The sequence below is a fragment of the Ursus maritimus genome, unplaced genomic scaffold (assembly GCF_017311325.1).
Source record: "Ursus maritimus isolate PB19 unplaced genomic scaffold, ASM1731132v1 scaffold_19, whole genome shotgun sequence".
Lineage (NCBI taxonomy): Eukaryota > Metazoa > Chordata > Mammalia > Carnivora > Ursidae > Ursus > Ursus maritimus.
Window position 1 is genome coordinate 55,222,858 of NW_024424341.1, and position 18,014 is coordinate 55,240,871.

General features: G+C 52.2%; 1 protein-coding gene and 1 long non-coding RNA gene across 5 annotated transcripts in view; one reads left to right on the forward strand and one right to left on the reverse strand.

Moving 5' to 3' along the window:
- Positions 1 to 1,914: 1,914 nt before the first annotated feature.
- The window catches only part of PRKD2 (protein kinase D2), a 33,800-nt gene continuing 17,700 nt past the window's right edge, over positions 1,915 to 18,014 (reverse strand). For all 4 annotated transcript variants that reach the window (XM_040634203.1, XM_040634202.1, XM_040634205.1 and 1 more), the window contains 10 exons: positions 17,558 to 17,635; positions 16,057 to 16,315; positions 14,549 to 14,601; positions 14,343 to 14,415; positions 13,732 to 13,838; positions 12,719 to 12,880; positions 9,480 to 9,578; positions 5,258 to 5,525; positions 2,687 to 2,772; positions 1,915 to 2,351 (listed from right to left, as the gene is read on the reverse strand). In XM_040634203.1, coding sequence (XP_040490137.1) covers positions 2,139 to 2,351; positions 2,687 to 2,772; positions 5,258 to 5,525; positions 9,480 to 9,578; positions 12,719 to 12,880; positions 13,732 to 13,838; positions 14,343 to 14,415; positions 14,549 to 14,601; positions 16,057 to 16,315; positions 17,558 to 17,635 — 1,398 coding nt within the window. In that variant the 3' untranslated portion in view covers positions 1,915 to 2,138. The remainder of the gene's footprint in view (positions 2,352 to 2,686; positions 2,773 to 5,257; positions 5,526 to 9,479; positions 9,579 to 12,718; positions 12,881 to 13,731; positions 13,839 to 14,342; positions 14,416 to 14,548; positions 14,602 to 16,056; positions 16,316 to 17,557; positions 17,636 to 18,014) is intronic.
- The window catches only part of LOC121103509, a 5,102-nt gene continuing 3,419 nt past the window's right edge, over positions 16,332 to 18,014 (forward strand). The window contains exon 1 of the long non-coding RNA XR_005835789.1: positions 16,332 to 17,424. This is a non-coding gene — a long non-coding RNA (uncharacterized LOC121103509). The remainder of the gene's footprint in view (positions 17,425 to 18,014) is intronic.

Sequence of the window (18,014 nt, forward strand, 5' to 3'; positions counted from 1 at the left end):
AAGAGAGAGAGAGAGCCAGCACGAGTGGGGGTGGAGGGGCAGAGGGAGAAGCAGACTCCCCGCTGAGCAGGGAGCCGGATTGGGGGGAACTCCATCCCAGGACCCGGGGATCATGGATCATGACCTGAGCTGAAGGCAGACACTTAAGTGACTGAGCCACCCAGGTGCCCTATTTTTTTTTAAGTATTTATTTATTTATTTATTTATTTATTTATGTCATCTCTATACCCACCATGGGGCTCAAACTCATGACCCGAAGATCAAGAGTCGCCCGCTCTCCCGACTGAGCCAGCCCCTAAAATTATGTTTATGATCACATCTCTCATTTCTGGTCTCAGGGTATTAACAAAACTGGTAGCCAAGACAGAAGCAGTGTGATTGTTCAGCACTGGGCCTGAGCGTTTCCTAGCTTGGCTCCATCACTGGAGATGGAGTTGTCTCTCTGTTGTCTACGCCCTGGAATAGGCACCGCCTAAAACCAATCGGTTTGAGACCGTTTGAGAAGGAGAGGCCTTCACGATGCAGTCCAAGAGACTCCAATATCTCCCAGTGTTATTAGCTCGAATTAGGCCTCAAAGGCATTCTTGTTCATTTGGAGATCTTCATTGACTTAAGTTCTTCTGAGCTTTTTTTTTTTTTTTTAATATTTCATTTATTTACTTGAGACAGAGCAAGTGTAAGAGAAAGAGAGAGAGAGAGAAAGCACCGAGGGAGAGGGAGAAGCAGACTCCCTGCTGAGTGGGGAACCTGATGCAGGGCTCGATCCCTGCACCCTGAGATCATGACCTGAGCTGAAGGCTGACGCTTAACCGACTGAGCCACCCAGGCGTCCGCTCTGAGCTTCTTTAAATCAAAGAGCTGTAGCTGTGGAGCGAAGCAGCAGAGGGACGGCGGACATACACCGGGAAGCCTCAGAGAGGAAGCTCCCGGTACTGGCCTGTTTTTCCGGGGTCGGGAAAGTCTTTGTGGCATGCAAGTCTGAGTGTTTAGAGAGAACTTGTTTAGACGCACGCCCCAATCACTTGCCCTCAGCTGTACGGTCAAAAGTCTGGGTGACAATGAGGAGCTGAGGAACCAGAGGGCAGGGGTCAAAGGTGGAGAGATGATTCCCTCTGCCTTCCTCAGGACAAAGATGAAGGTTGAGAAATCTGCTCCAAAGACCTGCCTTCTGCCCCTCAGGCTCGATCAAGGCTGCCCCACCCTCCTGGACTCCCTCATCCCAGCCCCGCCCACTCTGGGTCATCGAGGTCCCCAGACAGGTCTGTCTCTCCACGGGATGGTGAACCCCTGAGGGTAAGGACTGCTGTCTCAGTCACCACCGCGTGCCCAGCATCACCCAGCACCCAGTGTGACAAATGGATGAACCAGTGAATGAGCACATCTGGTGTGTAGGGAAGTCAGCACATCGATTTAAAAGAAGATACTACAAAACAAAAGAAAACAAAAACTGAATACTGTGGATCAGGTTTCTAATGGACCAGGCTTGTGCTAATGGCATTGTCGTTATTAGTGGCTGTGATGAGTAGTAACACCACTGACCAAAAAAGTGGATCAAACAAGCCATGGGATTACTTTGCTCTAAACCCTCCATCCCTCCAGGAACGCTCCTCCCTCCATGCTCCCCTCCCTGCACACTCCTTCCATGTAGAACTCTTCGTGCTTTCCTCTTCCCTGTCCTCATGCCACCCTTTGTATCTTCCCCCTTCTAGTCCTCCCTCCTGGCAGTCCTCCCTCCAGACTTCCCACCTCTTTTAGTCCTCCTTCCAAAACTCCTCCACCTTCAGCCCCCTCTCCCCTCATCCCCCCTCCCTCCCACCGCCTTCTCAGACAGTCCTCTTTCCAGGTGAACTCCATCTTGGTGAACAACAGACTCATGACAGAGAGTGCGGTGTGGCCAGAGACCGAGGCCATGGGGCCAGAGATGAGTTCATTTTAATTGCTGGGGAATTCAGGTTGGAAATAACTACCCCTGACCGCCACTGACCCCCGCCACGCTCCTCTCCCGGGGTGTGTCCCATCCATTTTGGGCAGGAAGCCGCTTCTGTTTAGAACAGTTCCTCGCTGAGATGGTGCGAAGGGGCGCTCTCTGGGGACCGGAGGACAGCATCATGGGGCAGCCACGGTGGGAGCACGGGGCCTCAGAGGACGCTGATGCGCTCGGCCAGCCCCTGCATCTCGTGGTCCTGCGGCGGGAGGGCCCCACCGAAGTCCCCATCGGCGGGCAGCCCAGGCCCGGGCAGAGGGTGCTCTGCCACAAACTGCTCCCAGCGCGCGTCGTCACTCTCGTGAGTGATGTACCGCTCGCCCATCTTCCCCTCCAGCTCTCGGAGGTCCAGCCACGTCTGGTACTCCTGGGCCCGGGAGAACAAGGGTTAGCTTGCACAGAGCACGGCCCAGAGCGGCTGAGCAGCGCCCACACATTATCTGCCCTGCCAGTGACAAGCCCGGGATCAATGAAGGTGAAGCCACACCCTTCGCAACCTGCCCAGCCAATAGAAATTCAGCTCCGCCTCCTTCTTACAGCCCAGCCAATAGGAGGCTCAGCCATGCTCCGGATCCACGGAAAATGTACCTGCAGCCTTCACCACCCACACAGCCAATAAGCCATCGGGTTCCACCCCTTCCTCCAACCCAGCCAATGAGACCTCCCTCTCCCTTTGCTCTCAAGCCCCGCCCCCTGCATCACCTGTAACCAAGGGTGGCTGAGAGACTTGTCCACGCTGTAGCGCTTGCGCATCTTCACCTGCAGCAGGTTGTTGATGAGGTCAATGGCTGCGCGGGAAGGAGACAAACAGTTCAAGCCCTGCGCGGTAGGGGCCGCCCCTCCTCCAACAGGCCACTCCAGCCGACCTGCTACCATCGCGGCCTTCCTTCTGCCCTGGCCCAGGTGGTTTGGAAGCCTCACCTGCACCAATCGCTCACCCGCCCATTCCCTCATTAAATTACCATTTTGTCCACCCCTCCCCCGACGTCGCACACACACTAGCTCCTACATGTCTTCAGCAAGCCTCTCCCTCAGTTTCCCCATTCCTCTGTCACCCCCGTAAGTTTTGTCATACAGAGGTACACACAGGTACACCGGTTCTATTCTTCATTTAATATTTTTCTTTAAGCCAGGGGTGCCTGGGTGGCTCAGTCGGTTGGGCGACCGACTCTTGATTTCGGCTCAGGTCATGATCTCAGGGTCGTGGGATCGAGCCCTACATGGGGCTCTGCGCTCAGCTCGGAGTCTGCTTGAGATTCTCTCTCTCCCTCTCCCTCTGCCCCTCCCCCTGCTCAAGCACACTGTCTCTCGAAAATAAAATATTTAAAAATAGATTTTTTAAAAATCAAACCATATGTCCAAGATATATTGTGAAGAGGACAATGCAAATTGAAAGGCAGCATGTATAAAACACTGCCACCTGTGTAAAAGGGGGAAATAAAAGAATATATGTACAAATATTTGCTTGTACACATTTAAAAGACTTGTAATAGCCAATGCCTTTGGGGAAAATGACAGACAAAGGAATGAGAGAGGATTTTCACTGTAGACCCTTCTGTATATTTAAAAATTTGAGCCACGTCAGTATTTGATTAAAGCAAAAATCGAGAACATGTGGCTTTAGATCACTTCACTTTTTAAAAACTCATTTTCCCCTTGAAAATTTTAAGGAGAAAATGAATTTATTTATAATGGAAATATCACCCCAGTCAATGAAAATCCAAAGATCGCTTGCCATGTCCACAAAAACAAAACGAAAATAAAACATTATTAGACAGTAGTCAGTCAGTGGCTTCCTGCAGAGGCTCAGAGCTAGGCCTGTTCTTTAGAAAAAGGAGAATTAGCAAGTGTCAGGCATTCAAGACAAGCCGGCACTCATCGGAGGCTGTCTTCTTGATCAGAAGCTTGGAAGAACAAGGCCTCACTGTGTGAACCCCTCTGAGTATAGGCCTTGTCCACACGGCCTCCCTCACACATGTCCGTCCACACCAGATTCACTCTCGCACACCTGATGCACTTTTACTGAGACCTCTGGGCAGGTCCCAAAAGACAACGCTGGGGACCTCCAGTATTACTCCGGTACTAACGAATCCATTCTTATCACTGAGTGCTTACCTTTCTCAGGCCCACCTTCCCTGCACTAACCCCCATGTCACACACACCCCCTGCCTGCTCCATGAGGCCATATCTCTCTAGGGCCCTTCCCTCCTCGACAACCTTCTCCCCACAAGACCCTTCTCTCCAATTCATCCCAGTATTCCCAGAACCCAGGACAGTCAGGACTGGGCCCACAAGAGGCACTCAACATGCTTGTTGAATAAACTGTTGTGAATAGTGATTGTCTTCCAAACCTCCCTCCCATTCTGTCTGTCTTCCTGAGCTCTCCAGCTCCAGGGCCTGCCCCTTGACCTTACAGCTTCCTAACATGCCCCGGTATCTCAGCCCCCGTAGGCCCACCCCCAAATCTGTTGGGGCCCCAGTTATAGGCCTCCGGAGGGAACTCTCTGAGGCCCAAGTCACAAGCTCCAGTGCCACTTCCCGGCCACAACACCAAAGCCCCTGGATCCCAGTGTCCACCTCGGGCCTGGCTCCCCTCTCCTTGCACCCTACCCTTAAGCTCCCCCCCACTCACACCAGCTCCCAAGGTTCAGGTGATCTTGGTCTCAGAATGGGTCTTTCCAGACAGCTTCAGAAACCCTCCATGACCCGGCCCTTCCTCTCCCCACGCTCCTAAACCAGGCCCCTTCATCACCGGACCTGCCCCCTGGCCCCAGGCCCAAGTCTGCCCAGCACCCATCACATTAGCCCAGCCCTTGTTCCTCAACCCTGCCCTCCAGCGCCACTGCTTTTGCAAGGCTAACCCTTTCGGGGTCGTAACCCCAAAGACTCCAGGCCCCAGCCAATGCCTGGCGAGGAAGGATCCGCCCCTTCTCTTAGCCACTCCAGCAATATGGCTTCCTCAGGTCCAGTAGTCCCTCTCCTGGTCCCGCCTTAGACAGGCCAAACCTCGCTCAGCCCCCAAAGCGCCGGGTGTGTTTCTCAGCGCTTTCTGGAGCTCTTCGTTTCCTGCGAACTAGGAACCAGACCTGACTAGTTCCATACACACCCCTGAGTCCCTGCCCCAGGCTTCCAGGTCCAAGGTACCTGGCCGTTTAAAGGACCGCCCTCCCTGTAGCCCCACCCACCACGAGGCTCCACCCCCATAGCCCAGGATGTTTAGGGCCCACCTCTCTTATGGCCCCTCCCACTCTTCCCCCTCCCACCTCCACCCACCTCCGGAGGAGATGCGGCTCCAGGGGCAGGCTGGGTACATGAAGGCGGCGTTCTGGATCTGGTCTTTGATGTCCTCGTCCTCGTTGAAGGGGAACGTGCCACTGAGGCTGACGTACATGATCACGCCCACCGACCACATGTCCAGCGAGCGGTTGTAGCCCTGGTTGAGCAGCACCTCGGGCGCCAGGTAGGCAGGGGTGCCCACCACCGAGCGCCGGAACGACTTCTCGCCGATGATGCGCGCGAAGCCGAAGTCACACAGCTTCACCTGCAGGGGGCGTGGGGTGGAGGGTCCGAAGGGGCGTTAAGGCTGCACCCTACCCAGTGACCACCCCCACGCCCTCCATGGCGGTCCAGAGAAAACTGAATGCTGGTTCGAATCCAAGCTTCTCCTCTCACTAGTCGAGGGACCTTGGGCGAGCGACTTCCTCTCTGTGCCTCAGTTTCCTCATCTGTATGAGGAGGGGGATCAAAACAGCACCTACCTCAAAGGGTCGCATGAGGATTACAGGAGTTAATCCATCTAAGGCTCATGGGACCATTCATGCCCGGTATGCCATGAGCGCTTAATAAATGCCACCTGTCCCTGTACTTCCGCCACATGGGACAGGTCTCTTAACCACCTCGTGCCTCTGTTTCCTCCTTTGCACAACGGAGATCCGAAAAATCCCTACCTTAAAGGGTGGTTGTATGGATTGAATGAATAAATACACGTAAAGCGCGGGTTGCAGTGTCTGGGTCAGAGTGAGCCTCACTGGTCTCGGGGCAGGAGCTAACTTCTCCCAGCCCCAGCATCATCATCTGTATCAGGGATGTTAACAGCAGAGTCCTCTCAGGCTTCCCTGGGGATTAAATGGAACCCTGCGTGTAAACTGCTCACCGTGATGGCCAGCAGTCAGTAACAGGTGTTCACCCACCTTTCCCATGATGGCAGAGGCTGTCTCGGGTCACAGACAAGCTTTGGAGCCAGCCACACCCGGGTTCAAGGTCCTGCTCTCCTTCCTACCAAGTCCATCTCCGGTCATGTATCGTTCCTCCCCTGGTCAAAATCCTTCTGTGGCTCACTATGGCTCTCCGGACAGAGTCCAAACCCCTTGAAGCCCCAAGCCTCTGTTGCCTGCCCTCAAAAACAGCCAGAGCCCAACCACTGACTCAGTGTGACAGCCATACTGCCTTGTCCTAAGATCCTTTCCTTTTCAAAGATCCACCCTTTTCTCCAGATGGTACAACGGCATGTTATTTGGCTGTTAAAAGAAATGGAAGGACTGACCCATGCTACAACATAAGTGAACTCTGAAAACATGAACCAGAAGAAAGAAGCCAGTCACAAAGGGCCACATATGCTATTACTGACTGTTCTGTTTATACGAAACGTCCAGAAGACGTCAATCTACATGGTTGGGATGACGGCTGACAGGTTTGGAAGATGATGTCTATGGGGTACAAGGTTTGTTTCGGGGGGTCATGAATGTTCTAAAACTGATTGTGGGGATGATTGCACAACTCTGTGAATACACTAAAAGCCACTGAATTGTATACTTTTCAAAGTAGGTTCCATGCCCAGCATGGAGTGCAGTGTGGAGCCCAACGTGGGACTTGAACTCTCAATGCTGAGATCAAGGCCTGAGCTGAGATCAGGAGTCAGACGCTTAACTAACCGAGTCACCCAGGTGCCCCTGAATTGTATACTTTGAATCAGTGAATTGTATCATGTGTGAATTATATCTCAATAAAGTTGTTAAAAAAAAAAAGTACAGATCATCTTTCTACAGGGCCTCTGCCCAGGCTATTCCCACTGCCTGGAATACTTGTCCATCCAGAAAACAGACTCCTAATCTTTCTTCAGAATGTTTTTTCCTCTGACCTTCCAAATGGGCTCTACGGTTATGTGAGTTCAGAGAACCATGTCACAGAACTCATCATAGATACAATTCTATTTTTGTGACAACGTGACTGATATTTGCTCTTCCCTCTGCTAACTGCACTGACCAATATGGTGGCCAGTGGCCCCTTGTGGCTACTGAGCACTGGAATGTGGCAAGACCAACTGACAAATTGTTTTTATTTTATTTAATTTTCATTAATTTACAGTAAAAATGGATCCTATGTTACATCCCAGGCTGCCACTAACAACTGAACGACTTCCAGAAGCAGAAAGAAACCATGAGGTTGATGTAAGTTGTTTCCACTGGGAGTCAAAATCTTTTACCCTTCCAAAATAAACGTTAATGAGAATATCATCTTTTACTATATTAAAAAAAAAAAAAAACCACAAAAAAACAAAAAAACAAACGGACGCCTGGGTGGCTTAGTTGGTTAAGCGTCTGCCTTCTGCTCAGGTCATGATCTCCAGGTCCTGGGATTGAGGCCCGTGTCGGGCTTCCTGCTTCTCTCTCTCTCTCTCCCCCTGCCCCTCACCCCTGCTCGTTCTCTCTCTCTCTCTCAAATAAAATCTTAAAAAAACAAAAAAACCAATGCTAGACTTAGTTATTGGAAAACTTTTAAATATGCATGGAACAACTTGGAGATGTCAATTTCCTTTTCCAACTGCTAATTTTTTGAAATCTAAGCACAAAACCAAATATTTCTGATAAAAATTTCACACCTGAGTTGAGATGTGTCCTAGGTGTTAAATACACACCAGACTTTGAAGACATGGTATAGAAAGAAAGAACTTTTCATTAATAACTTTTATGTCAATTATACATTAAAATGATACTATTTGAATATACTGGGATGAAGTATATTATTAAAGTTAATATCACCAGGGGCTCCTGACTGGCTCAGTCAGTGAAGCCTGCAACTCTTGATCTCGAGGTTGTGGGTTCGAGCCCCACACTGGGGGCAGAGATGACTTAGAAATAAATTTTATGTTATTTTATTTTTATTTTTTATTTTTTTAAAGATTTTATTTATTTATTTGTGTGAGAGAGAGAGAGAGAGAGCATAAGCAGGTGGAGCGGCAGTCTAAGGGAGAAGCAGGGTCCCCGATGAGCAAGGAGCCCCATGTGGAACTTGATGCCAAGACCCTGGGACCATGACCTGAGCTGAAGGCTGACGCTTAACCAACTGAGCCATCCAGGTGTCCCAGAAATAAATTTTTAAAAATCTTTCAAGTGAATGTCACCAGTTTCTTTTTACTTTTTTAAGTGTGGCTACTAAACTGTGGGATCTGGTATCCCTAGATACCAGCAGCACCCCTCCCCACCCCCCAACAGCTGTGACAACCAAAAATGTCTCCAACATGGTCACATGTCCCCTAGGGGGCGAAACCGCCCCAGCTGTAAACCCCTGCTGTTTAGAGATGTTTAGAGATGGCTCTTCCTGGGCCATAGAGAGGAGATGGCTTCGCTTACTGCAGTTCCTGATGCCCCACACGGAGCCTCGCACATAGGCGGCAACAGCAATTCTTAGTTGACTAAAATGAATCTCTGGCTTTTGAAACGAAATGAACTCAATGTTTGCAGAACACAGATCATGAAGCAAAAACTTTACAGGATGCGGAAGGGCTACACGACAGCCTGTAACTATAGGCCCTTAAACACACTAGGCACTCAATAAACTCTATCTGTTATCATCGTCACCCCTACCCAATCTGGCTCTGCCCCTGGCCGTGGGGGAGGGGGGGGCCTTCTCACTGCCCAGTCCAAGACTCATCGGAACTGTTTTCCTAACAGACCCACAGAAGAAATTACCAGCTGTCCCCCAATATCTGTTCTCCGCTTCCCCCCTTAATAATAAAAAATTTGAATCGAATGGGCCGCAGGGCCACGCAGAATAAAGACTACATTTCCCAGCCTCCCTTGCAGCCAGCCATGACCACGTGATCTAGTCCTGGCCAATGGGATGCTATGTAAACTTCCACACCTCAGTTCTGGAAGGAAGGGGGTATGTCCATTTTCTCCACCCTATTTCTTTCCTGCTTCTCCTTCCAACTATCTTGTCACATGATGGGGACCATCATGAACCACGAAGACCAGGCAACATCGTAAGAGAGGCCAGAAGGAGACAGCTGGGGCCGAGTACCTGACCCTAAGGAACTGCTTTTTCAGCCTCAGAATGCTTATGCTGGCCCCTACGTGAGCGCGAAACAAGCGTCTGTTTTATTTAAGTCATTGTTATCTTGAGTCTCTGTGTCCAATTATCCTGATTCCTACAATCCCCACCCGCCTCTGGTGTTAGCTGGACTTCCCCAAATCAAGCCGGGACATGAATGACTGACCTGAGGAAAGGGGTCGGCTGATGCCAGCAACACGTTTTCCGGTTTCAAGTCACAGTGGACGATGTTCTTGAAGTGAAGGTGTCTCAGGGCCACCAGGATCTGAGGGGAGGGGGTGGGGCCGGTAAGGAAGGTAGAAAGGCACCTGCCCCGGATTCTGCCTCCTGCCCTCCAAACCCCATCCGTACCCCTTTCTGCATCCCGAAAGATGGCCCCCAGGGCCAGGCGAGGCATTGGAGCCCCAAATAAGAATCTCAGAACCCCAAAACCATGACACTCAAGATAGAGTTGGATAATTCCAGAAAGGCTCGACTGGAACAGTGGGTCTGGGAAGAGCCTGAGATCCTCTGGCATATGGTAAGCTCCTGACAAAAAAAAGACCTATCAGTGAGGCTCCTGGCTGGCTCAGTCCGCAGAGCCGGCGACTTGTGACCTCCAGGGTCATGAGTTCGAGCCTCCCCTTGGGCCTGGAGTTTACTCTAAAAGGGGAGTGAGCAGGGCTTTAGCAAAGTAGCAGCCTTTAAGAAGGTACTATTGTGTGACTCCGTTTTTTAAAAAGTATTTTTCATCCATTAAAAAACTAATATGAAACAGTCCAAATACCAATATGATCTACATTATATATCAAATGCAACACTCTTAAGAGGCTTCTAAGAGGATTCTAGAGCCATCCTACCCAGGTGGAAAACCCAGCTCTACATTCACTAACTTGTGGCCTTGGGCAAGCCACTTTAACTCTCTGGGTCTCAGTGTTCTCACCTGTAAAATGGGGCTAATAAAAGTACCCGTCCTCGGGGGTCGCTGTGAAGTTTAAATGCGCTGAGGCACAGAAAGTGCTTAGGACAGTGTCTGGCCCAGAGCAAACACTATGTAGCTATTACTCTCGTTGGTACCTGGTCCTCTTTTGGGGATGGCCTGTGGATGAACATATTTCTGCACATGCGTCAAAGAGAGCTTTTTCTGCTCTATTGGCTAATTCAAGAGTATTCTGTGACGGCAAGGTGAGCTGATTTACCAAACAAAAGGCAAAAAAACGATACACTTTCCAACCACTTTATCTGTGGACACGATGATCTTCCTTGATTCTGTGTGATCTTCCGGCTGCTGCCCGGGAGAATGAGATCCATGGGGTGCGTGTACCTCTCTTCCCGACTTCCTGTTTGTTTGCTGACCCCCTCCCTCCCCTACTACTAAATGAAGGGAATAAAGAGGGCAGGTTGGAAGCTGGACAGACTCAGGTTCAAATCTCGGCCGGACCACCACCCAGCTGTGTGCCCTTGGGCAGGACATGGACCCTCCCTCCACCTCAGTCTCCTCATCTGAAAAATGGGGGTGCTAGTGATACCTACCTCGGAGGGCAGTTGTGAAGCATAAACAAGCCCATGAGGTAAGGGCCTAGCACAGGACTTGGGGTGGGGCAGACAAGAGGCAGAGGGCAGAAATCTGCAGAGAAAGAGGAGCACAGGCGAAAAGAGGAGAGATGGAAGACCAGAAAGAGAAACCAACCAGTTGCTGAAGGCAGGCAGTTCCCTCTCCCCACCTGAAGTCTGGGTGAGCCTGCCTCAGTGGGCTTCTCCCCACCCCCCTGCCAAGCCAACCTGACGAAGGCACAGTGCTGGGGAGAGCGAGGGTGCTGGGCCTGCATAAAGGAAGCACAGCACAAGGGACTTTGCAACCAAGAGAACAAGTCCCAGAATCAGGTGAAGGACCAGCCAGGTGGGAAGGCCGTTCTAGGAAGGCTGTAAAACCCAGAAGCCAGAAAAGGCAACATTTAACACTGTATAAGTTAAACTCTTTATGGCAAATAAAAACCACGAATGAAATGAAAAGGAAAACAAATACTGGGATAAAAAAAAAAAAGAACAACACAGGTGACAAGGTTCCCTCATATACAAAGAGCTTTCACAATTCAATAAGAATAATCCAACCGAAAAATGGGAAAAGGGCCAAAAAACATAGGAAAATATGCTCAACTTCACCCATAATTTGTAAACTGCCAAATGAAGCCACATAAAGTATTATTTTTCCACCTATAAGACTGGTGATTATTTTTTCCAGAGTTAGTAAGGAGTGAGGAAGTAGACAGCCTCAAACTGTTGTTGAGAGTAGACTGAAAGGGATTTTAAAGAATAACGGGGCAGCATGTTTTTTTAAAAATCCTAAAGCACATTTCCCTGGACTCAGGAGTCTATTACCTGAAACATGTTCTATGGAAATTCTCCCACCAGAGCCCAGCAATGTGTGTGGACAGATATTCACAGGAAGTTGTTTGTAATGGTGGAAAAGTGAAGACAACCTCCGTACTCAGCAATTACAGGATTTGGTCATATCCATCATGAGAGACAATTCAGAAAAAGAGGCAGCTTTGCTAACTACATACCGAAATAGAATAGCCTTCCAGAAGTACTCTTAAAGCGAAGAATGTAAGCAGCGGAACGACACACAGGTGACACCAATTAGTTTGACATTACTAGTTAAAAAGCCTGGATCCTAGGTTCACATCCCACCAGCTGTGTGGCCCTGGGCAAGTTACTTAAAGTATCTGAGCCTTGGTTTTTATTTTCAGCTGGAAAACAGGAGCGATCGTGGCTGCTACCGCACGGGTTTCGATGCAGATAAAATGAGTTAAAACAGTGCCTGGTACGCAGGCCGTAAAGGTGAGTGGCTGCATGACGTATCACGTTAGCATCCCCCATCGCTGCCCTGCCCACTCTGGGTGATCACTGTCTGGGCCTGGGGCTAGCTTGGTCACAGCTGTGTCCCCAGCACTGCCTGGCCTGCGGCCAGGAACAGAGCAGGGGAAGAGGGAGAGCTTGGTGAACCATCTAAGAAATGGATGAATGAGCTCTCCACGGAAAGGCCTCCCTCCCCTTCCCTTTTCCTACACGAATATAGTCAGGCCTAGGGAGTCTCATTCTATAAAGGAATAAAAAATATAAAATAATCATTTCTGATTTTTCTATACTAATAAGTATAATTATCACTACTGCTCTATTCTTTTTATTGTTTTATTATTTTCTATTGTTATTACTCTCTTATCACTCTACAGTCCATTCTATTATTACTCTCTTATTTTGAAATTATTGTTCTGTTATTTTTTCTGTTGTTATTATTTCTCTATTTTTTATTATCTGCTATTAGGACTCCCGCCAGGGTCTGCCTGAGCTGGGCGCAGGGCAGGTGGGGAGCCAGGCGGAGGCGGGCAGGGGCAGGGGGGCAGGGGGGCAGGGGGGCGGGCGCACCTGGGTGATGAGGAACTTGGTGAGGCGCTCGGGCAGCCGGCCCTTCTCACTGGAGAGAATCATCTCCAGCATGTCCCCGTGCAGCTTCTCCATCACCACAAACACCTTCTCCGGTGTCTCAAACATGCAGTCCAGGTTCACGATCCCGGGGTGCCGCAGACTCTGGGGTAGGGGTGGGGGGTAGGGTGGCAGTCAGGGTTCAGGTCGCCTGTGAACTTGGGACCCCAGAGGCGAGCCATGGGAGCAGATGGACGACAAATAAGAAGGATGTTCCTGGAGGGTCAGCAGCTCCTTCCCTGGGGGGTGGCGCTGGGGGATGGGGAAGGGGCTTCCCATAGGCCCAGACAGAACCACATCCCCACACCAACTGGGTATCTAGAAGGATCTTTACATTGTGAAACTCTATTGAAGGCCCAGGGTTGTGGGACAGAGGAGGGGAGGGACGGAGCAGAAGTCTGGAACAATGGGAAGGAACTTTTTGCATCTCTGTGTTTTAAATCCTCTTCCCTCTCCCCCCAAGCCCTGCCTGGCCGAACCCTATTTCTACCCCCCAGGTCCCCACCCGGCCTTCTCCCTGGACTCCAAGCTCCAGTCCCGCCACTTTTCACCCACCCTCCGGGGACAGCCTGAGAGATCTTCCTAAAGTACGCACCCAACCCTGTCCCCTTGTTGCTCAGAATCTTTCCAGGTCTCCCCAGTATTCTCAGGAGAAAATCCATAGGGTGTGGCCTCACCTCCCACCACCTCCCCACACATAAACCATCTAGTAACCTCGAACTTCAAATTCCTAGAAGACTTCATGTTCCCTCTCCTCTCTACACCTTTCCATGGGCTGGTCCCTCTGCTCAGAACACCTTTCCACCCCTTCAGTCTCAACATGCATATTCCCTCCTCCAGGAAGCCTTCCCTGACCACCCCCAGCCTGGGGTCAGTTGGTCCCTGAAAGAAGGAAGTGGGAAAGGAAGGTCCTTCCTAGGTGGGGCCAGAGCTGGGCCCCAGAGCCCGGTGGGCACCTGCAGAATGGCTACTTCGTTCCGGAGCTGGCTCTCCTGCTTGGTGGGGAAACGCAGTTTGTCAATGACCTTTACTGCCACGTCCCGGCCTGTCTTCCGGTGCTTTCCTGGACGGAGGGTAGGAGAGACGGGATGAAGGGAGCAAGACCTTCCAATCCTGGTAAGAGGAACACCCCCCCACCACCACCCCAGAGACATAGGCATAGTTGAACAAAGGTGGGCAGAAGGCCCCCGAGGCGGCTCTGAGGGGTCTCCAGGAGGGATGTGAGGGGTAGGGGGCCTTGGGAATAAAGGGGGAATGAAGAAGGTAAAAGACAAGAGCTCTGAGGAGGGAAATCTATCACATGGGAAACTAGATTTATAACCAATCAGAATCTAGGGACTAGCTCTGTGGCCAATCAGAGTGCAGAATTCGCTCTCCCTGTTAAGAATCGGAGAAAGCCCATTGGCTTTTCCCAGTGAGAAAAGGAGGGCCTGCACCCCTCTGCCTCGAGGATCTAGCTTTCGAAGTCAACCAGAACCGGAAGTGAGCATGCAGCCAATCAGAGAGAAAGGTCTGGAGCCCAGGAACCCCCCGGACCCCTTCTGGATTAGCTAGGAAGCAGCCATACCTCCATAGACCACTCCAAACTGCCCGGAGCCCAGCACCTCATCCGGGAAGATCTGGTAGACAGTGGCGATGTCCTGCATGGTGGGGACGGGGAGGGTCAAGGGTGCAAATTGAGATGGGGCGTTGACGAGACTGGGGGGGGGGGTGGAAGGCTGCATGGGAGGCAGAGGACGCCCTTGGGACCATGGGGTGTGGGCAGGGTCTCACCACGTTCTCCTGGATCTGGCTGTTAGACACGGAGATGCTCAGAGAAGCTTGTCCTGGGGAGAGGGGAGAGGTGGAGGTGAGGGGGCCCCGGGCTCAGGATATCTTCACCCATATGAACCTGTTTGCACAACTAGAGAATGGGGATGATAACAGGTGCTCCCCCCTAGGGCCAGTGGAGAAGACAACGAGATAGGCTGACGGGGCCTCAAGAAGTGTCACGAATGATTTCACTGAGCACTGCACCCCAAGACCTCAGGGCCAAGGGAAGCACACTGATCCCATTTTACAGAGGACACTGAGGCTCACTCAGCAGGAAAGCCCAAACTGATTCCAACAGCTCCCCACCCCCCCGAACTTGCCACCCTAACACCCAACCAGAGCCAGACGTTTCCAAAGTTCTGATCCTTCTGCCATTTGAACATCTGCCCCCTTCCCATTCCAGGCCTGGCCCCTTATCCTCCTCCCTGGTCTCTCTGCCCCCATTCTGCTCTCTCCTATTCACCGCACAAACCTGAGTCTGTCCTTCCCCTGTTCCAAACTCTGCCGTGGCTCCCCAGCGCCCTCAGGAGGAAGCCCAAGCCCCTTCAATGGCCGCCCAGGCATTGGTCCCTCACTTAGGTCTTTGACTTCAACCCCCATGCTGTCCTGTCTTCCCAACAGCCTGGCTCCTTGCCGGGCCTCAGATACAGCCAAGTCCTCTCCTGTCTCCTGCCTTTACACTTGCTGTTCCTTCTGTCAGGAACGCGCGTCCCTTCCTCTGGACTTAGTTCAATCCTCCTCCTCACTCAGTCTCAGTTCAAATGTCACTCTGGGCCATGTCACGTTCTACATTACACTTGTCATTTCCTCAGGATGAGCTGATTAGTGTCTGTCACTCATACTGGATTATGAGCTCCAGAAAGCAGGAGCCTGGGACTTTCTGATCATCTTGTGCCTCTGCTTGAAATATTTTCCACCTGCACTCCCCTCTCTCAGCCCTCCTCAGCTTCCAGGTCTCAGCTCAGATGTTGCCGCCTCCAGGAAGCCCTCCTGGATACCCAGGCTGGAGGAGCTATGCCCTCTGAGCTCCCACTGCCCTCTGCCTCTCCTGTCCCAGCCCTGCCCACTTTGGGTCATCACTGCTTGGAGACAGGTCTGTCTCCCTTACTGGACTGTGAGCTCTGTGAGGGCAGGTTCTGGGCTGTCTTGGTGACAGCTATGTCCCCAGCACTGTCCAGCACAGGATGGGCACAGAGAAGACACTCAGTAAATACCTGAATGAAACAGTCTGAACTCATAATCTGGAGAAGTTGTCACCACCTGGGACGAGACTCAGAAAAGGGAAGTGACATGCCCAAGGCCACACAGCAGGTCTGGGGCTTAACAGAGATTTGGACCCAGGCCAGCTGAGTCCAGATGCCACATTCTCCACTGTGCCATTCCCTGCCTTCCCCCTGGCTCTTCTCTTCCCTGAGACCCCACACAAGCCCTTCCAGACCCATCCTCTAGAGCCCAGGGTGGGGACTTACTGTGGGGTGTGTGGCCTGGGGCACTGGGTGCGTCCTGGAGGATGACTGGCATCAGGGCCTGGCGGATGGCCGTTTCCCAGCCCCGGGCTGCCTCGGCCCCCTGCCCGCTGGGCCCCCCTGGGGCCCCACCAGGCGTCTCGCCCACAAAGTAGGTGACATTGGCAGTGACAATCTCGAAGCAGTGGGGGTTGGTGCCTGGTGGCACAAGGCTGAAGTTCTGCGCGGGCTCCACAGTGAGGATTTCTGACAGTGGAATTTCCTGGCAGGACACAGAACCAGCACCTGTGAGGTTGCCAGGCGGACCCTGGGGCTCCCCGCTTACTCAGAAGAGCACATAGAATCCAGTATCAGTGGGAAAGGGCCCGATTTGCATAGAGTAGTCAGAAAAGGTCTCCTGCCATAAGCTACACGAAGCAGAGATCAGAAAGGAAAGAAGAGGCCAGCTGGTGGAGGATGGTGGAAACAGCACGTGCAAAGGCCCTGAGGTGGGGAAGGCTTGTGTTCAAGGGACATGCTCTATTCCCATCACATGGATGATGCCTAGCACACAGGAAGTGTGCCATGTTTGGTGAACAAATGAAGTTAGGCCATGAGGGGCCTTATGGGCCATAGAGAGGAGCCTGGGCTTTGTCTCCAGGGCCCTGGGGAGCCATGGAAGGGTTTAGAGCAAGGCAGGGGGTGGTCTCTGGCTGTGTGTGGAGAGTGGACGGGAAAGGATGGGACTGAGACAGGAGACCAGAAAGGAGGCAGAGAGGGCCGGGGGGAGGGGGAGGGACGGGGAGAGAAGGTGCAAGGTCTGTGCTGAGGGAAAAGAGCGTGCTTTGAAAAGTGTCAGAAGAGAATGTGGGGGGGGGCACGTTTGCAGAACGGGGAGAAAAGAATTAAAATAACGCAAGAACGAAACAGGGACAGACTGATAAAAGGAGGTGCCAGAGACATGGTGGGGGCGGCGTCTTAGTGTGGCCGAGAATACAGGAAGGATGAGAAGGCACCCCTGTGGGAAGCGGCTCCAGGGCAGGCAACCCCGAGGCGTCCGGGTTTTATTTTAAGGGCAAAGGGAGGGTTCTGACGGTTTTCTTGGCTCCCCTGGCTGCTATGTGGGATAAGACTGGGGGCAATCGCAGAAGCAAGGACCCAGGAGGAGACGGCCCAGAGCACGGTGCGGCCATGGCAGGTGGTGAGGAAATCTGCTATAAATGATCCAATAATTCACGATAAAGTAGTAATGGTAACGGCGAGCTCCACACGTGCCAGGCCCTAAGCTAACCGCTTGGCGGAGTTATCTCTGAATTAGGGCAGCAGCCCTGCGGCGAGGACGAGTCTTTGAGGCCTTTGACAGGTGCCAGACGGGAGGTGCAGAGAGGTGAGGTAAGCGGCCTGGGTTCCCCAGCTGGAAGGTGGTGGCGGCAGGTGGGCCCCTTTGCCCATGACACGCAAGCAGGCAAGCAACTGGGGGAGGAGTGGGAGGAGGTCTGGGGGAGCTGGGGGCCGGAAGGCCCACCTTGTAGTATCTGTTGGTCGTGTTGTTCTGGAAGAGCGTGATACACTTGCAGTCCAGGCGCCAATAGTGCCGCTTCCTCTGTTTGGGAGAGGTGTCCAGAAGGTGAGGTGGTCCGCCCTTGGCTGGGGCTCCAGCAATTCCTGGAGCCAAACCCCGCCCCCAAGTCTAGGCCCGCCCCCAAAGGCCCCACCCCTTCCGTCTCTCATCACCGACCCCTCTAATTCTAACTCCGCCTCCAGTAAGGCCCCGCCCACCCTAACTCCGGCCCCACCCCCACCTCGTTCCCTTCTCAAATTGATCCAGCCCCTCCCGCCTTGGCTCCGGCTCCACCCCACTTTGCCCCGCCCCATAACCCCTTCCAACTTTAGGTCAGCCCCCAGCCACGCTCCTCTGCCCCTAAACCTGCCCCACCCCTATTTCCTACCTGCCCAGACCTGGCCCCGCCACTCTAAGCCCT